Source organism: Mus caroli, chromosome X (genome assembly GCF_900094665.2).
Source record: "Mus caroli chromosome X, CAROLI_EIJ_v1.1, whole genome shotgun sequence".
NCBI lineage: Eukaryota > Metazoa > Chordata > Mammalia > Rodentia > Muridae > Mus > Mus caroli.
Genome location: NC_034589.1, coordinates 74,910,671 through 74,928,552, shown reverse-complemented (window position 1 = coordinate 74,928,552; position 17,882 = coordinate 74,910,671). Strand labels below are relative to the sequence as shown.

At 33.8% G+C, this 17,882-nt stretch overlaps 1 protein-coding gene across 1 annotated transcript in view; it reads left to right on the top strand.

Moving 5' to 3' along the window:
• Cfap47 (cilia and flagella associated protein 47) overlaps positions 1 to 17,882 on the top strand; it is a 238,201-nt gene that overhangs the window by 107,544 nt on the left and 112,775 nt on the right. Inside the window, exons 34-39 of the mRNA XM_021153316.2 lie at positions 547 to 641; positions 922 to 1,038; positions 5,976 to 6,110; positions 11,271 to 11,386; positions 12,033 to 12,183; positions 16,057 to 16,145. Of these exons, the coding sequence (XP_021008975.2) occupies positions 547 to 641; positions 922 to 1,038; positions 5,976 to 6,110; positions 11,271 to 11,386; positions 12,033 to 12,183; positions 16,057 to 16,145 (703 nt within the window). The remainder of the gene's footprint in view (positions 1 to 546; positions 642 to 921; positions 1,039 to 5,975; positions 6,111 to 11,270; positions 11,387 to 12,032; positions 12,184 to 16,056; positions 16,146 to 17,882) is intronic.

The window sequence follows — 17,882 nt, the reverse complement described above, 5'->3', positions numbered from 1 at the left end:
CGCCCGGCTGAAGTTCTTATCATACAGATCTTTCACTTCCTTAGTTAGAGTCACCCCAAGGTATTTTATATTATTTGTGATTCATGTGAAGGGTATTGTTTCCCTAAGTTCTTTCTCAGTCCATTTATCCTTTGTGTACAGAAAGGCCATTGATTTATTTGAGTTAATTTTATATCCAGCTACTGCGCTCAAGCTGTTTACCAGGTTTAGGAGTTCTCTGGTGGAATTTTGGGGGTCACTTATATGTACTACTATATCGTCAGCAAATAGTGATATATTTCCTTCTTGCTTTCTAATTTGTATCCCCTTGATGTCCTTTTGTTGTTGAATTCCTATGGCTAGGACTTCAAGTACTATATTCAATGGGTAGGGAGAAAGTGTGCATCCTTTTTTAAAATCCTAGTCCCTGATTTTAGTGGGATTGCTTCAAGTTTCCCTCCATAAAAATCATATTCTTAAAATAAAAGCATACTTTTGTTTTTTCTTCAAATTGCTATAAGTTATAATTCAAGAAATTTGAAATATTGTTATATTTGTCTTTCTTAGATGTGCCCCCTGGAAGATGGATAGTGAATTTTGACTCAGACCTTCTTGATGGCCTTGTGTTTGCTACACAGCTGGCAGCATACTGCCCATTTTTGGTAAGAGTTACTTCATTGTCCAATGGTAGTCTTCTGAATGAAAATAGTTATTAAGATTTTAAGTTTATTTCTTGTAAACTGCCCTCTTAAATGCCTTAATTGTGACTCAAAATATGAATGTTACTACTCAGCTTTAACTTTTTGTTTATACTTAACTGTTGACTACAATATTCTGTTTCAGATGCTAAGATCCAAATTATCCTTTGTTGTACTACAAAAAAAAAGTAGATTTATCTGGTTTTATTCCATTAATTAAAGCTCTCCTTGTTTTAACTTCTAGATTGAGACTTATTTTATAAATATGTACACACGACCAAAGCGCCCAGAACAATATTTGCACAATTGTTTGATTATTATAAATAGTCTTCGTGAAATTGGATTTGATTTAAACATACAGGTCAGTACCTTCATATCTGTTTTTTATTTCTTTAATTTGCTCATTTATAATATCCCTTTGCTTATTCATTTTAAATCTAGGTTGAAACATGTTTTCTGAGTTGATCTATGGATCTTAATGTTCTGGCTATTTAAAAATATATATATTGTTTGATATTATATATAATTGTGCTGTTTTGTAATCACTTTGAAATCAGGAAATGAAAATAATTGTTTGGAATAAAGTTTTATACACACACACACACACACACACACACACACACACACTGACCTATAAGTAATGTTTCTATGTGGCATTTCCTACCAATTTTTCACTGACAATAATGTTCTTAGTATGTTATATACCCTCTGTTACATGTAGGTAATAGAAGATAGACTACACAATTTGTTACTTAATCAGTATGTAGATTACTTAAATCATTAGAATATATTTGTATTACCAAATAATAGTCATATGTAGTTAAATATCAATATATATGTATATATTTATACATGTCTATATGTATACTTGTATATGTATATATATGTGTGTATATATGTATGTATATATATATACACACACACACACACACACACACACACATATATATATATATATATATATATATATATATATATATACATTATATAGGCTAAAATGTTGCAAAAGTGAGATGAAGGAAGAAATCACTGTGATCAAAACTATTCTACCTAACATATTGTAAATTTCAGATGTCTTAGTTGATTAATTTGGATTTGGACTAGTAAAAAAGAGCCATCAGTTTGTGTTGTTATTTAGAGGAAATAGAGTGAACCAACTAGAGAGAAAATGGGAACAAAATACCAACTATAAGTTTTGTTCTGTAGATATGTTTGCCTTTTTGAAGTTTTGTATTAGAGACATAAGCATAGATATAGATTGTAAATTTTAATATAATAGCAAAATTAAATTAGGGAATTACCATATTATATTATAGAAATGAAAGCCTATACTCTAATGAGATTGGTTAATATTTTAACATTTAATATTAAAGTAGTATTTAGCAATTAAATTAGTATTCTGCTGCTGGAGAAATTAGGTGGTTTGCTAAAACTCTTGAGCATTCAGAGGAGAAGAGTCATTATAACCAACTCGGAATTTTCCATTGCTTTTTTGTTCATCCTACCTGTTACAATTTTATTTAATTTATATTTTTACTTAGGTATTTTCCTCATTTACATTTCCAATGCTATCCCAAAAGTCCCCCATACCCTCCCCCCCACTCCCCTACCCACCCATTCCCATTTTTTTGGCCCTAGCGTTCCCCTGTACTGGGGCATATAAAGTTTGCGTGTCCAATGGGCCTCTCTTTCCTCTGATGGCCAACTAGGCCATCTTCTGATACATATGCAGCTATAGACACGAGCTCAGTGGGTACTGGTTGGCTCATAATGTTGTTCCACCTATAGGGTTGCAGTTCCCTTTAGTTCCTTGGGTACTTTATCTAGCTCCTCCATTGGGGGCCCTGTGATCCATCCAATAGCTGACTGTGAGCATCCACTTCTGTGTTTGCTAGGCCCCAGCATATTCTTACAAGAGACAGCTATATCTGGGTCCTTTCAGCAAAATCTTGCTAGTGTATGCAATGGTGTCAGCGTCTGGAGGCTGATTATGGGATGGATCCCCAGATATGGCAGTCTCTAGATGACCCATCCTTTCGTCTCAGCTCCAAACTTTGCCTCTGTAACTCCTTCCATGGGTGTTTTGTTCCCAATTCTAAGAAGGGACAAAGTGTCCACACTTTGGTTTTTGTTCTTGAGTTTCATATGTTTTGCAAATTGTATCTTATATCTTGGGTATCCTAAGTTTTTGGGCTAATGTCCACTTATCAGTGAATTTTCCATTTCCTGATCTAGAAAGATTAATGATATTGCTCCAACATGTATTATTCCTTGAGAAATTAAGTTCACAATTTCTTATAGTTTTTGTGTTAAATTGTTTGGATATCAATGCCATTTTATACCAGGTGTGATAAAGATATTTATTTTTATTGATAGAGATAAAGTTGAAACTAAATATTTAGGTCAGAGAAATGTTTTATGATGGTAACATTTTCACTATAAATCATAATATGTGAAAATGTTAACTACACATTTTTTATAGTTTCTAACAGTACAACAAATTATTAAACATTATCCATGAATAACTCCAGCTAGACCCTTCCAATGGTACAGAAATGGACAAATCATACTTATATTTTCAAAGATGGAACCAAGTATGTACCAAGATGCTTACACAAGATATGTGGTTGAATACCATAGTAGACATAGAAAACTGTAGAATTTGACACAAGGAGACAAAAAGATATTCTGGTAAAGAACCCAGGAAAAGCTATATGGAATACATGGTACTTAAGCTAGTTCTTGAGAGTGTGATTGGGATTCACAAGAAATGTTGGTTCTTAGAGAATTTAGTTGATTATCCATTTTAATTTGCTCCTTTTATGATTTTTTTTCAGGTATGTTTAATCAGTATGTTAATTTTCTTGCATAGATAAAATAATTTTAAAAAATTAAGTGTCTGATAGATAAAAATGTGGAATAATTGTCAATAATAATGGTGAACAAGGGAATTTATAGCAACTATGCTTTTTTTAACCTAATTTCAGTGTATAATTTTGTATAAACGCTGACTTACCAAGTTAAAAAGCAGATTTTAAAATGGTGTTGTCAAGTCCAACCAGTCAAGCCAGTAATAAATTAATGTTGGTGTTTATACTATGCCACATTTTGATCCTATGTAATTAAACCCTGGAGTTACTTGACCATTCTGCATTGTGTCTATATCATTTTTATTTTCTAACATGAATTTGGACTGAATCCCAGAAGATCTACATTTCAATTTCAGTCCATGCACAGAGAGGACCATGTATACTGACAATGACTATGTTATTATATATGGGTCTCTATTTCTTAAAAATTCCAATATAACTTTGTTATTAATACCCTTTCATACTACTCTATCTGTATTTTCAGAACATTTAATGGAATCCTTCCTTATTCTCTTCCAGATTCTACTTTTTTGCTTTCACTTATGTCTTAACTCTGTTTATTATCTCTTGTAATTTTGGAATTTTATTTGTAACAAGTATAAACAACCATGAAATTATTCTATCACTACATTTGCTTTTGATCCTGTGGATAAAGTAAATTGCCAACTATTATTACCTAATCTGTCCTCCAGAACCTCCACAGTTTCACAATGTAGCTCTTGAACTCAATAGTTAATTTGTTTGGTTTTTGCTTCTTTATACTTCCAACATCTGCTGGGTATTGTAGTCTAGACTGACGTCTTTATTCTTTTAGGATCTGCAAGACCTCTGCCCAGGCACTTCTTGCTTTTAGAGTCTCAGATCAGACTCTATAGGTTTGCCTTATAAGTTACTTGCCTTATAAGTTACTTGCTGTTTTTAAATTCTACATTTGCTCTTTATATTTATTGTGTTGATTATAATGGGGACAGTGGATTTTCTTTTCTACTCCAATTTCATTGATGTTCCCTTAGTTTCTTGTACTATTATAGGAATCTCTTTTTTAGATTAGCGAACTTTTCTTCTATAATTTTGTGAAGATATTTTCTGGGCCTTTGATCTGGCAATATAATAATAATAATAATAATAATAATAATAATCTTCCTCTTTCTCCTCCACCTCCTCCTCCTCCTCTTCTTTTTCTAATTCTAATTCTTATTCTAATTCTTCTATTTCTTCTTTTTCTATTGTTATTATTCTTAGGTTTGATAGGTTTCATAGTGTCCCAAACTTCCTGGATGTTTTGTTTCACGAAATTTTTATATATTCTTTGACTGATATATTGATTTCTTCTATCATATCTTTTATACCTAAGATTCTCTCTTCCATCTCCTGTATTCTATTGGTAGTACTTAGGTCTGTATTTCCCAGTCTCTTTCCTAGGTTTTCCATCCCTAGGATTGCCTCAGTTTCTGTTTTCTTTATTGCTACTATTTACCTTTTCAAATCCTGGACATGTATTTTCCTGTATTTTCTTAAGGGATTTATTCATGCCTTCTTAAAGGATACCACCATCTTTATAAGATTAGATTTAAGATCCTCTTCTTCTTATGCTTCAGTTTCATTAGGATATACAGGGTTTGTTGTGGCAGCATAGCTGGGCTCTGGTGGTGTTATATTGCCCTGGGTCTTGTTGATTGTGTTCTCACACTGTTCTTTATGCATCTGGTTTTCCCTGGTGTTGCGTAGATGATTCTAATGGCAGCAGGACTTCTGCGGAAGATGAGCGAGGCTGTGGGCCAGACATTGGATGTCAGGGTTCCCTACTCTGCTGTGCCTCAAGTAGACACACATGGCAATCTGTGCTGCCTGTAGAACCTACTATGCAGGCTGTGCCCCATTCATACCCATCTGGGTTCTGCAGATCCAACTAGGATGAGTGTGGGCAAGGTTCCCAGTATTGTCCTCCCCCAATTTCCACAGAGAGACAGGATGCTCTCAGTATCCCTCAAGGCTCCTTCAGATTAAGGTCAAGGCCAGATCTACACAGTGGCGCTCAGGGGAATGAATGCACATGCCACTCAGATCTGCCCATATTTCTTTTACTATATTATTCATTATTTTAAACCAAAGATGTTACTTTATCCATATGGATTGCCATATTTAAATAAGATGTTCTTCTCACCTCTGGATCTTTTTTTTTTTTTTTTTTTTATGTAGTCTTTAAAACTATGAGGTCAGCATTCTGATTCTGTCCAACTCATCCTTTAATATGTCAGGAGCTTCAAATTAAGAATATTATTCTGGTTTTATACCTATATTTCCATTCCATTGTTCATTAGAAACACTTATGAGTTTTTTGAAGTAAGTTAGCAACTATTATACTTCATTTACTCCCTGTGTTTTATCTATACACCCTACAACTTATTTCTTTCTCTTGTGAACCTAGGCCATCGACATCTGTGATCCAAACCCAGTGCTGATGCTAATGCTCTGTGTTTACTTGTATGAGAGGCTCCCTACATACCTCCCCAAAAAAGTGGTACCATTCTCTTGTACTCTATATGATGTTGTGGTGGGACAGGTAAGAGCATCTTTGGAGCCAAAGCTAACATGTAGTGAAATATTTAAGAGTGTTTTAGATGTTTGATTCTTTTTTTAAAAAAATAACAGCAAATGCCTGAGTGATATAATTTTACTAATGTTGAGTAAGTTTGTTCTAATAAAAGAGTATGAAGTGCATAATTTTTGCTTAATAATGATCATTTTCTATAAAAATGGTTCCTTTCTCTTTTGTGATTTACAAAGAACAATATTCTTCCATGTGCAAGTTAGTTTGCCACCTTGAAAGGATTAATATTTGCTCTTTCTCAGCCAATTTTATGTATTCCTTTTTATACTTATTTGGGGGGTATAATTGAATATTATACTTTCTAGTCTTCTAGAATTTATCTTCAAAGATATGACCTTGTGTTGTTTATTTTAATCTTAGTATCTTTAACCATTACTATACAAGAGTATAGGCTCTTGATTTGAATGGTGGTTTCTATGTATTTAGTTGATTATTAGAAAATTTCAAGTTTTCTTTATCAAAATATATATTGTTCAGTTTAGAAAATATAAAAAAAAGGCCTTCTTCCAATTTTCATGAAAAAGAATTGGAACATCACCCCTTGTTTAAATGCATTTTTTAAAATTCAATTTTCATTAGAAAGAATTGGAACACTACCTCTTGTTTAATTGCATTTTTAAAAATTCTTTGTCACAGCAAAATAAATATGAAAAGAGTTTTCTTAGGAATGTTAATTTTAGTAATTCTCTAAATGTTATGTTAGTCGAGGACATTAGCTAGTAACTATCATTGCACTGGAGATTTTTGCCTAGAAACTAAAACATCATAGATTAGAAGTATTTTGTTTAAATTCAGGAGCAACAGTCTCAACAATTTTCTGTGCTTCAATTTTTTGCATGTCATATTTTTATCTCTTTATACTTCTTGTTTCCTCTTATTATTCTCACTTTCCCTGTGGTTATGCTTATATGTGTGTGTACATATTCATATGTGTGTACACATGTGTGTACCCTAATGTGTGTTTGGAAGTCAGGAAACAACTGTGTGTTTTGGTCAACTATTTCTGTTGTACGGTTCCCAGAGATGAAACTCAATTTTGCAGGCTTGGCTGCAGATATCTTTACTTTTTGATCATCTAACCAACCCTTGTCTCTTAGCAAAAGTTATGAATATGTACTAAGAAGATGCTAAGTGATTGAGCATGTTTTTGTCAAGCATAGGACTTTGAGGATTAAGGAATAGGTTAATTCTATAATAATTTCAATGATTTCCTTTTTCATTATGTTTGTGAAGGAAGGGCTAGAACTCAGGTATTTAAATACTTTAGGTAAGTAGTCATCCAGTCAGCTGAACTATGAGTACAATATTAGCTAATGGTTAAATAAACATTAATTAATGTTAAAAATTAAAGTCCATTCACGTGAAAACATAATTTTATATATATATATATATAATCTTTATAAATTATAGATAAGATATCAAGGTGCAAGTTTTTGTTTGTACAAATATTAGATACTTTTAAGAAAATGATAATTAAATATCGGTGCTATATAGAGCTTATATATAGATTTCCATTTGAAAAATAAGAAAATTTGAAATTACTGAGAATTTTAGCTATCCTCTGTATGAGCTAATACCTTAAATGATAATACTAAAGTTATCTAATGCAATCCTCATCAATCTGTTACAGTCCCAAATTAGAAAAAGTCTTAAATGGATTTTAGAAATTGAAACAGAAGTTTCTGTTTATGTGTCAGAAAATCATAGATATTCAAAGCAGTAAAAACAGATAAAAACAGATTGCAGTAATTTACTGTGATTATTTACATGTAATTGAACTTTGTTTTTAAAGAAACTGATCATAAAATTGAAAAGAACAGCATGGTGACAAATTAGTTGAATACCTTTGTGTCATCTATTTCTTGTGAAATACTGAATATGCTTGTCACCATTAAGATGTCAGGGAGAGGTGTGGAATTTCCAGAACTAGAAAACAATACAGTTCCCAATATTTACATTGTAAAACACTACACCGAAATTTGTTAAGTTATTAATGATATCTGTATGTTGTTAAATAATAATAGTTCCTAAGTCCTTGGTGAAAACAAAAGAAAGTAATTCATTTGCATTAATACACTTATTCTGTTAGTTGTCATTTTTATTGAACTAAGAAAATAGTTAATTTTCTTTTTCTCCAGTTCTTTACCATATTCTTTGTTGGAACCATACATGCTACTGTCATTTCACTCTTCATATACCTGAATTTTTCCTTGGGAGTAACCATTGTCCAATAATATTTTAAACTAAATCTTCCCATTCTACATCTGTACTTTCCACAACTTCCTTGCATGTAATTAAAGAAAAGTATTCATGAAACTTGCTTGAAATGATGAGGCAGACCTATTCAAGACCTGTTTAAAATGATGATCTAGAATTGTATAGGATTGTCATTGAAGGTTATTGAGAATGAACATAAAAAAATAAGAAATTGTACCCAAGGAGATAGAGCATGACCAATGAATGAAGAGTTACTAGAGGAGTCATTGGGATTAAAGGAATATTCTGGCTAACTCATCTTAATAGCATTCATGCGGGGAAGAGAATAAGAAATCTTCTGGGGAAGAGTATAAGATAAGGAGCCTATTCAATGTTGATTAGATTTCAAATGTGGAATGTTCTGGATAAAATGAGTTAGGCAGAATCTTCCTAAAATTGTGTTTTTGAGTACATGTTCGAAAAGATGAGACTGAGGTAAACCTAAGCTCAAAGGAGCTGAACTAGCATTCAATCAGGGAGAATATACCCTTCTTTATTCCTAATATACTTGTTCTGTTGCTGTAGAACTTGAAATATCATTCTGATACTTGGGTAAAATTGCCAAAGACTAGAGTTGCTTCTCCTATCAAAACTGTGCAGAAGATAAAATGGACACCAGAGGATATGTTCTGTAGGCTTGCAATGAAATCAAAGTAATGAATTAAATACATTGTGAGAAATCAAGGAAAACAGACCAGGACATGAACAATAACTCTAATTTCCCAGAGTATTATTCTGCTAGTACATGTTTGTTTCTAATACACATTACTAACTATTTTGACAATTTACACATGTGTATCATACATTCTGATATCCTGATTAATCTTTTTCCTACTCTCTCTTTTATCCATCTCCAACCCTCTCAACCTTCTGTCTTCCTCATCAGTCCTCCATTGATTGGCAACTTATGCTTTAGTTTTGTGACCAATTTAGTTTAACTGGGAACATCCTTGGGCCCATGGGATTACACCTATCCCTTGGAACCTCGTGGAGTCACCAGTGCATACACAACTAAAGAAAATGATTCCCTTTTCCTTGAATCTATTAGTAGCAAACAATCCAGTAGTAAGAAGTAGGGCTACTCGAGTCTTCCCTCTGCTCTTGTTGCAGACTCAATATAGGGCAGCTGCTACCAGTTCATGATCACAATGGCTGTGTTGCCCAGAATATGGCATTTCACAGTTCTTCCAAGCTTTTATACCTTTTTAAAAATATCCCTTCATCCTCAAACTTCTCTGAGATTAGAGTGATATTACTGTCTTGTTAGGGCTGTATTGTCATCCATCACTTATTCTGAGCACCTTGTGCAGCCAAATATTTCTGCATTCAATCTTTCCTGGAACGTTTGTATTGCAGATCATAGGATGCACAAGTAGGTAAGACTGTTGATGCCTTTTCTTCTCCTGCAACCTTCATAGCAACTCTGACTATGATAGCTGGAAAACAAGGAGGCAGCTTATTCCTTTTAATGAAGTGAGAACAAAAATTATGTTCTTCCCAAGAAGACATGAGCTCTGATGAAAAAACAACTGCCCCCTTGCAGTTCTTGTCTTCTTCAGACCAATCAAAGAAGAAGTAATTAACTCTATTTTATTATTTGTGGTTTGTCTTTGTAGTCAGATGAAGATGGTACTGTGCTGGCCAAATCTCAAGCTGGATGTTTAGAATATGAATTTGCTAACTGAGTTTTCATCAAATTCTCCTGGCAGATCAAGCCCTCATCAAATTCTCCTGGCAGATCAAGCCCTCTGTTTAGATATCTTAGCTCTAGGCCAATCCTGAATGGTTAATTGCATTCATTGTCACCAATTTTCTTTTTAGCTTTGTAGTAATTTTATCTTTTACCTAAAACTTATAAGCCATACAACTATTTTTCTGGTTCCTTTTTTATTATACTGTGACAAGTGGTTTCAGGACTGCCTACTGGAAGGTTAGCATTTGAAAGTTTTGTGATGTCTTCTCTTCCAGACCTCCATCTCCTTACTCTGTTTCAGTATTATTTTTGTGAATTTCCATCATGTTTGCATATACTTTAACTTTATTGTACCATTTTCAAGAAATATTCCCTGTAATAATAAAATAGAAGTCTTCTTTCTCCTTTTCTCTCTCTCTTCTCATCCTTTTCCTCCTCTTTTCCTTCTTCCTTTTCTTCTGCTTTTTCTGTCTCTTTCTTCCTCCTCTTCTTTTTTCTCTTGTTCTATCTTCTTTCTCCTCCTCTTCCTTTTCTTTCTTCTCCTCCATTGTTTTTCTTCATACTTTCCATGTTTCTACTTCAGGCAGTACACAATGAAACTCCTTTCAGACCAGGAAATAATCATTTATATTCTGGATATGTCTTCAAACATATATTCCTTGGGAAACTTTCTCTATTGATCTGACAGATTATGTTTTTATGGAAACCAAATTTTACTATTTATGCTTAAATCTTCCCAAAATTTTACTCCTATATTAAAAATTAAATCTACATTGCTAGTCTTGGTCTTTATCTACCAGGTGACTTTGAATCATCATGACAATTATTGGAAGACTTTCTTTAATTTATTTTTATTCATAAAGATAGAGGTACTAGTATTAAATACCAGGTCTGTAGTTGGCATGGTAACTCATGCCTATCATTTTATATCTTGGGAGGCTGAAAGTGGAAGGGATTGAGTTCCAGATCATCTTGGTCTATATAACAAGGCCCTGTCCTATACACTTGCAAATTCAAATACTGTCTTATACCTTTTAGTTAATAGTGTACATTAAGTTGAAGATGTTCATGTGTAGAATGTCTGTCTTTCTGGGTTAAAACTAAGAAATGGTATGTTTGTGTAGGATTTAATCTTCTATGTAACATCTTTTCCATCTACATAGATATTATTGAAAAACCCAAGCTTGAAGAATTTAGTGTATACTGCTACAATTGTTGGAAGAGATGCTAATAACTTCTGTCTTGCACAGACAGGGAATGTTGTAACAATTGCTCCAAAGTAAGTATTTAAAAATTATTAAACTTGCAAAACCTAGACATTTAATATCTATAATAATTATTAAATATGTTAGTTTATTTTCTCTAAACTGATTTGTACATAATGAAAAACTTTCTCTGAGAAATTGAATATTCATGGTCCTATAGTTTCTCTTTAATTAACAATATAAATAAGGTAATTTGGGTCTGGAGAGATAGCTCAGTTGTTAAGAGCATTGACTACTCTTTCAGAAGTCCTCAGTTTAATGCCCAGCAACCACATGATGACTCACAACCATGTGTAATGGGATCCCATGCCCTCTTCTGGTGTGTCTGAAGACAGCTACAGTATACTCATATACGTTAAATAAATAGTATTTTAAAGAAAATACCTAATTTTATGCATGTATTTAATTAATTCTAATTTACACAAATTCATACAAAATGTGCATGGTTTCATATTGTTCTCCACTAAAAAATCCAATGTAAGATGTGTTATACATATACTTGATGGTTAAATTTAGATTATACAAATGACTTTGTGCTTCAATGTTTAATTTGCGGTAAAAATGAATACAGTCCAGGGCATACGTACTAAATCTGATCTGTACCTAATATGTGTCCTTTACTTCAATAAAATGATTCTTCTTTTATATTTTATTAAACAGAAATCACATTGTGCTTGTTGTGAAATTTTTAAGTCGCTTTCTCCATCCTGCTGAAGCTACACTATTATTAATTTCAAGACCTAAGTGTGGAATAGGAGGCAGTACATTGGCCTTTGCTCTAAAGGGAGAAATACGAAATTTTAAAGCAATTGTAAGTGAGCTGTACTTGTTTTGTATCCTTTTGTTCCTGTCCCCAAACCACTGCAGTGTCACACTATGATAAAACTTTCCTGTTTTGTTTATGTTCTGCTCTTAGTCATTTAGGTTATCTCTTTGCCATAATACCTTGTAATTTAAGATTTTGTGGTGAGGGCACTGAAGGTTGACAGTTGATTCAACAAATATTTTTTTCTGCTGTAGATACTTATCAACTTTTAATATGTATTTTAATATTTATTTAGTGTGTGTGGTAATGTGTGAATGCACCCAGACATGTGAATACATGCATATCAATGTTTGCACAGTGAAGTGGAAACTTAAGGGTTCTTTGGAAAGTCAGTTGGATGGTGTTTTGCTGGGGCAAGGATGTGAAGGAATGCTTCATTAAAGTGGACACAGGTGTGAGAGACTAATGCAAATTCGTGAAGGCATGTTTCATTGAAGCAGATGTCCTGCTAAAGCAAGCACAAGAAACAAGTAATGGACTCTTTGCTAACAGCTCATATGCATTATTCCGCTTTATATTGCATAGTTGAGTTGCATTTGTCAGGACTCCATAGAGAGAAATGCACTAAAAAAACAAAACAAACAAACAAAAAAACCCCAAAACTTCTGGTGGTATACTCAGTTTCTTGCTGCTTCCATGGACTCTGGATGATTGTATGTCCATGCTGAGACAAGATGCATGCTGAGGCAAAACGATGCTGTGGCAAGTCCAGTGCTGAGAGAAAGGCATGTGGAGGACAAGTGATGTTTGGAGAGTATAAATAGAAATCTAGGGAGTGATGGAGACAGTTTGTGTTGCTGGTACAGCTAGCTGTGTATTGTTTGTGGGTCTCCAGTCTTCGCTGATCTTCTATTCCCTGAGAGAGGCACAGCTGAGAACTTCTCATTTCTCCCCAGGTCCCTCCTGCTAAGTCCAGCTGAGGCCTGGCTGTCTCTGCTAGGTCATGTCACCCCTATTGCTAACCTGATTCTACTGAACTGCAGGTGTATCCATGAGGTGTTTGCTAGTGGATAATGCTGCTTCTGCTCGCTAACCTGTAAAATGAACTGCTGATTCTAGACTACACAGAAGGGAGTTGTTCCAAAGAACCTTTCTAAACAGGTCCACTTCCCCCGACCCCTGTATCCTTTCTTTTCCACCACCTCTGGTGGGTGGTAGGCTACAAGGGAGGTTAAAGCATTACAGAACCATCATTAAAATTTAGCTTTAAAAAATGAAAAATTAGAGCACACCCATTCCACAACACGATGAAGGTCAAAAGCAACTTGCAATAAGGCAGTTCTCTCCTAGGTTGATCTTGAAGATTAAAGACCTGTTAAAAGTGTTGGCAGCAAATACCTTTACATGCTCAATCATCTGTCAAATTGGTTGTTCATCAGTATATCTGGAGCATTCTATAGAGCCAATCCATTATAAAGTTCAGGCTAATTCTACATTTCTTGAAGAATGATGGTGTTCTTGACTAAATTTTACATGCTCATTTCTTAAAAGATGGGGCAATAATACATTGGTAGACTTTTATAAATATATTTAATGGATTTTGGCTAACATGGAGGAGGTGAATAATTCAGTTTTCTTTAATGAGCACACTACTGAGAGTTTGACCATGTTCCAGTGAGTACATAGATAATGCAAACTGGACTTTTAAATGAAATTATTTTGATTTTTTGGGGGCAGTCACAAGGGTGGGTGGACATTGAAGGACTGGAAAATGTGTGTGATCAGTTGTAGGATATGAAATTCCCACAGAATTTTAATAGATTAAGTTCAAAAATATTATTTACTAGTATGGATATGTGTATGGTAAAGTAAAGCAAATTTGCCAGCATTCAGTGTATATTTTAAAAATGAAAACAAAATATTGGAGTGTGTAATATTGGACTAGATTATAAAGTGTAAAGAATGCCTCTAGGACTATTAAATGGTAGGTAAATATGAGAAGAGGGCATCAAGATGTTCACAAGGACAGACTGACTTACTAGGCAGTGATGTCCCAAGCAGGAAGTAGTTATTTCTTACTGTGATATGTTTTGGTCTTACAGTTTTTTTTTTTTTTTTTTTTTTTTTTTTGCAATGAGTATTTAACATCTCCTAACTCTCTCACATACATTCTCTGAAACAATGTATTACATGAAGTTCAGTGACATAGTTGATTTTATCCTATCATTTTTTTTACATTTTTTATATTTATTTTTTTAGATAAATATTAGATATTTAAAATTATTTTTAGATATTTTCTTTATATACATTTCAAATGCTATCCCGAAAGTTCCCTACGCCCTCCCTCTGCCCTGCTTCCCTACCCACCCACTCCCGCTTCTTGGCCCTGGCATTCCCCTGTACTGGGGCATATAAAGTTTGCAATACCAAGGGGCATCTCTTCCCAGTGATGGCCGACTAGGCCATCTTCTGTTACAAATGCAGCTGGAGATATGAGCTCTGGGGGTACTGGTTAGTTCATATTGTTTTTCCACCTATAGGGTTGCAGACCCCTTCAGCTGCTTGGGTACTTTATCTAGCTTCTCCATTAGGGGCCCCGTGTTCCATCCAATAGATGACTGTGAGCATCCACTTCTGTATTTGCCAGACACTGGCATAGCCTCATATGAGACAGCTGTAACAGGGTCCCTTCAGACAAATCATTCTGGCATATGCAATAGTGTCTGGGTTTGGTGGCTGATTATGGGATAGATCCCCAGGTGGGATACTCTTTGGATAGTCCTTCCCTTGGTCTTAGCTCTAAACTTTGTCTCTGTAACTCCTTTCATGGGTATTTTGTTCCCAATTCTAAGGAGGAATGAAGTATCCACCCACTGGTCTTCCCTCTTCTTGATTTTTTTGTGTTTTGCAAATTGTATCTTGTGTCGTCTATATTTCTGGGCTGATCAGTGAGAGCATATCTAATGACATCTTTTGTGATTGGGTTACCTCACTCAGGATGATATCCTCCAGATACATCCATTTTTCCTAGAATTTCATAAATCCATTGTTTTTTTAATTGCTAAGTAGTACTCCATTGTGTAAATATACCACATTTTCTGTATCCTTTGTTCTGTTGAGGGACATCTGGGTTCTTTCCAGCTGGAAAATTCTGGCTATTATAAATAAGGCTGCTATGAACATAGTGGAGCATGTGTTCTTAATGATTTTGTCCTATTATTAACCTCTCTACTTGTGAGTAATTCTGAAAACTGAATGCCTGAATGCTACGTAGCTCTGACTACATCTTACTCTCACTTGGGTCAATGGGAATGAAATTACATAATAATGAAGATAATGTTTAAGACAAGAACAAAGCTTATAACTTATATCAGGAAAATTTCTAGAATGTTTGAATACAGAATTTTTATTTTATATGTGTGTTTTTATTATAAGCTTGTCATTAAAACCACCATAGTATGAACATTCACAGTTTGCAAATACACAAATACATTCACCACACACACACATATGTGTGTGTGTATATATAAATATATATACACACATATATATGTATGTATATATATACACACATATATCATAATGATAGATAAATATATGATTTGTATATAGTTTATTATCAGTGATATAGATTATATCTGATTACTCATGAAATCATTACCTGCTCATTCATTAATTTAGTTGGAAGGAGATTAATTTAAGAGATATTCAAACATATTTCAATTATTATTATATTACTGTAGATAAGATACATTGCCTTCTATTTGAATTTTAATAGTAAAATATTTTTAAAAGAAATAAATTTATTATTATAATAGTCAAATGGACAAAAAGTTTTTGAGGTTTTACTTTATAATGAAATATATTCTGGATTCTGACATTATTATATTGTGACTCTTTTTTTCTCTTTTACTTTAGGATGTCATAAAATGTAAAGCTCCATGTTATCAATGGAAAGAAGTCACTGTGAATGTGAAAAACCCCTTTCCAAGTGGTGGAGATTTTCAGTAAGTTATTGTTTTAATGTTACTCTATTGCAGTTCACTATCTTTATTTAAGAAAAGTAAGTGGGAGCTATAGAGATGTTTCAGTGGTTAAAAGTACAGTCTACTCTTCCCAGTGTCCTGAGTTCAATTGTCAGCAACCACATGGTGGCTCACAACCATCTATAATGGCATCTGATGTCCTTTTCTGGCACATAGGTGTACATGCAGATAGAATACCCATATACATAAAATAAATTTAAAATATAGGTAAAAAGTAAATGTCTTTGTCTCTTTGGCATGATTCTTCTGAGGAGAAATTACATGTGCTTAGATTCCCATGAATTAAAAGATTCAGAAAATAATATTCCTTAAGTTTAGAAATCAAACTCATGCAATATGTGTATAGGAGCAGAAGTATAAAATGCTTTGTACTTAATATTAGATAATTTTTTATATAATATTTGGCAATTTGAAATATTTTGGAGTACTGTATATTCAAGCTTTTAAAGATTTATTATCAATAATAACACTCCTAATTGATTAAACAAAACTTGTTTTGTTAAAATAGTTATTGGTGAATTTATGATTTCTATATCTATAAATTCAAATTTACTCTTGAGTCCTTCAGCGATTTATTCATATGTTTTAGTCTACAGCTCCAAAATTTCTTGTTGGTTCTTTTTAAAATATATTTATTGGTGTCTTCTATCTGATACTTCATTGGCCTCTCTATTTTTTTTAAATATCTTTATACAGTTCTTTGAACATCTGTGTAACAACTAGTTTGAATTTGTTTCCTATTAAATTTGTTGTCTGGGTCACAGACAGTTTTGGTCACTCATTTCCTTTACTTTTTTTTTCTTAGATATTTTCTTCATTTACATTTCAAATGCTATCCCTAAAGTCCCCTATAACCTCTCCCTTTCCCAGTTCCCCAACCCACCCACTCCCCCATCCTGGCCCTGACATTCTCCTTTACTGCAACATATAATCTTCACAAAACCAAGTGCTTCTCCTCTGAATGATGGCTGATTAGACCATCTTCTGCTACATGTGCATCTAGAGACATGAGCTCTGGGGGTACTGGTTAGTTCATATTTTTGTTCCTCCTATAAGGTTATAGACTCCGTCAGCAACTTGGGTACTTTCTCTGCCTCCTCCATTGGGGGCCATGTGACTCATCCAATAATGGACTGTGAGCATCCATTTCTGTATTTCCCAGGCACTGGCATAGACTCACAAGAGACAGCTATATCAGGGTACTGTCAGCAAACTTTTGCTGGCATATATAATAGTGTCTCAGTTTGGTGGTTGTTTATGGGATGGATCCTGGGGTGGGGCAGTCTCTGGATGGTCCTTCCTTCCATCTCAGCTCCAAACTTTGTCTCTGTAACTCCTTCCATGGGTGTTTTGTTTCCAATTCTAAGAAGGGGCGGTGTCCACACTGTGTTCTTTGTTCTTCTTGAGTTTCATGTGTTTTGCAAATTGTATCTTGGATACTGTAATTTCCTGAGCTAATATCCACTTATCAGTGAGTGCATATCATGTGAATTCTTTTGTGATTGGGTTACCTCACTCAGGACGATACCCTCTAGATCCATCCATTTGACTAGGACTTTCATAAATTCATTGTTTTTAATAGCCGAGTAGTACTCCATTGTGTAAATGTACCACATTTTCTGTATCCATTTCTCTGTTGAGGGGCATCTGGGTTCTTTCCAGCTTCTGGCTATTATAAATAAGGCTGCTATGAATATA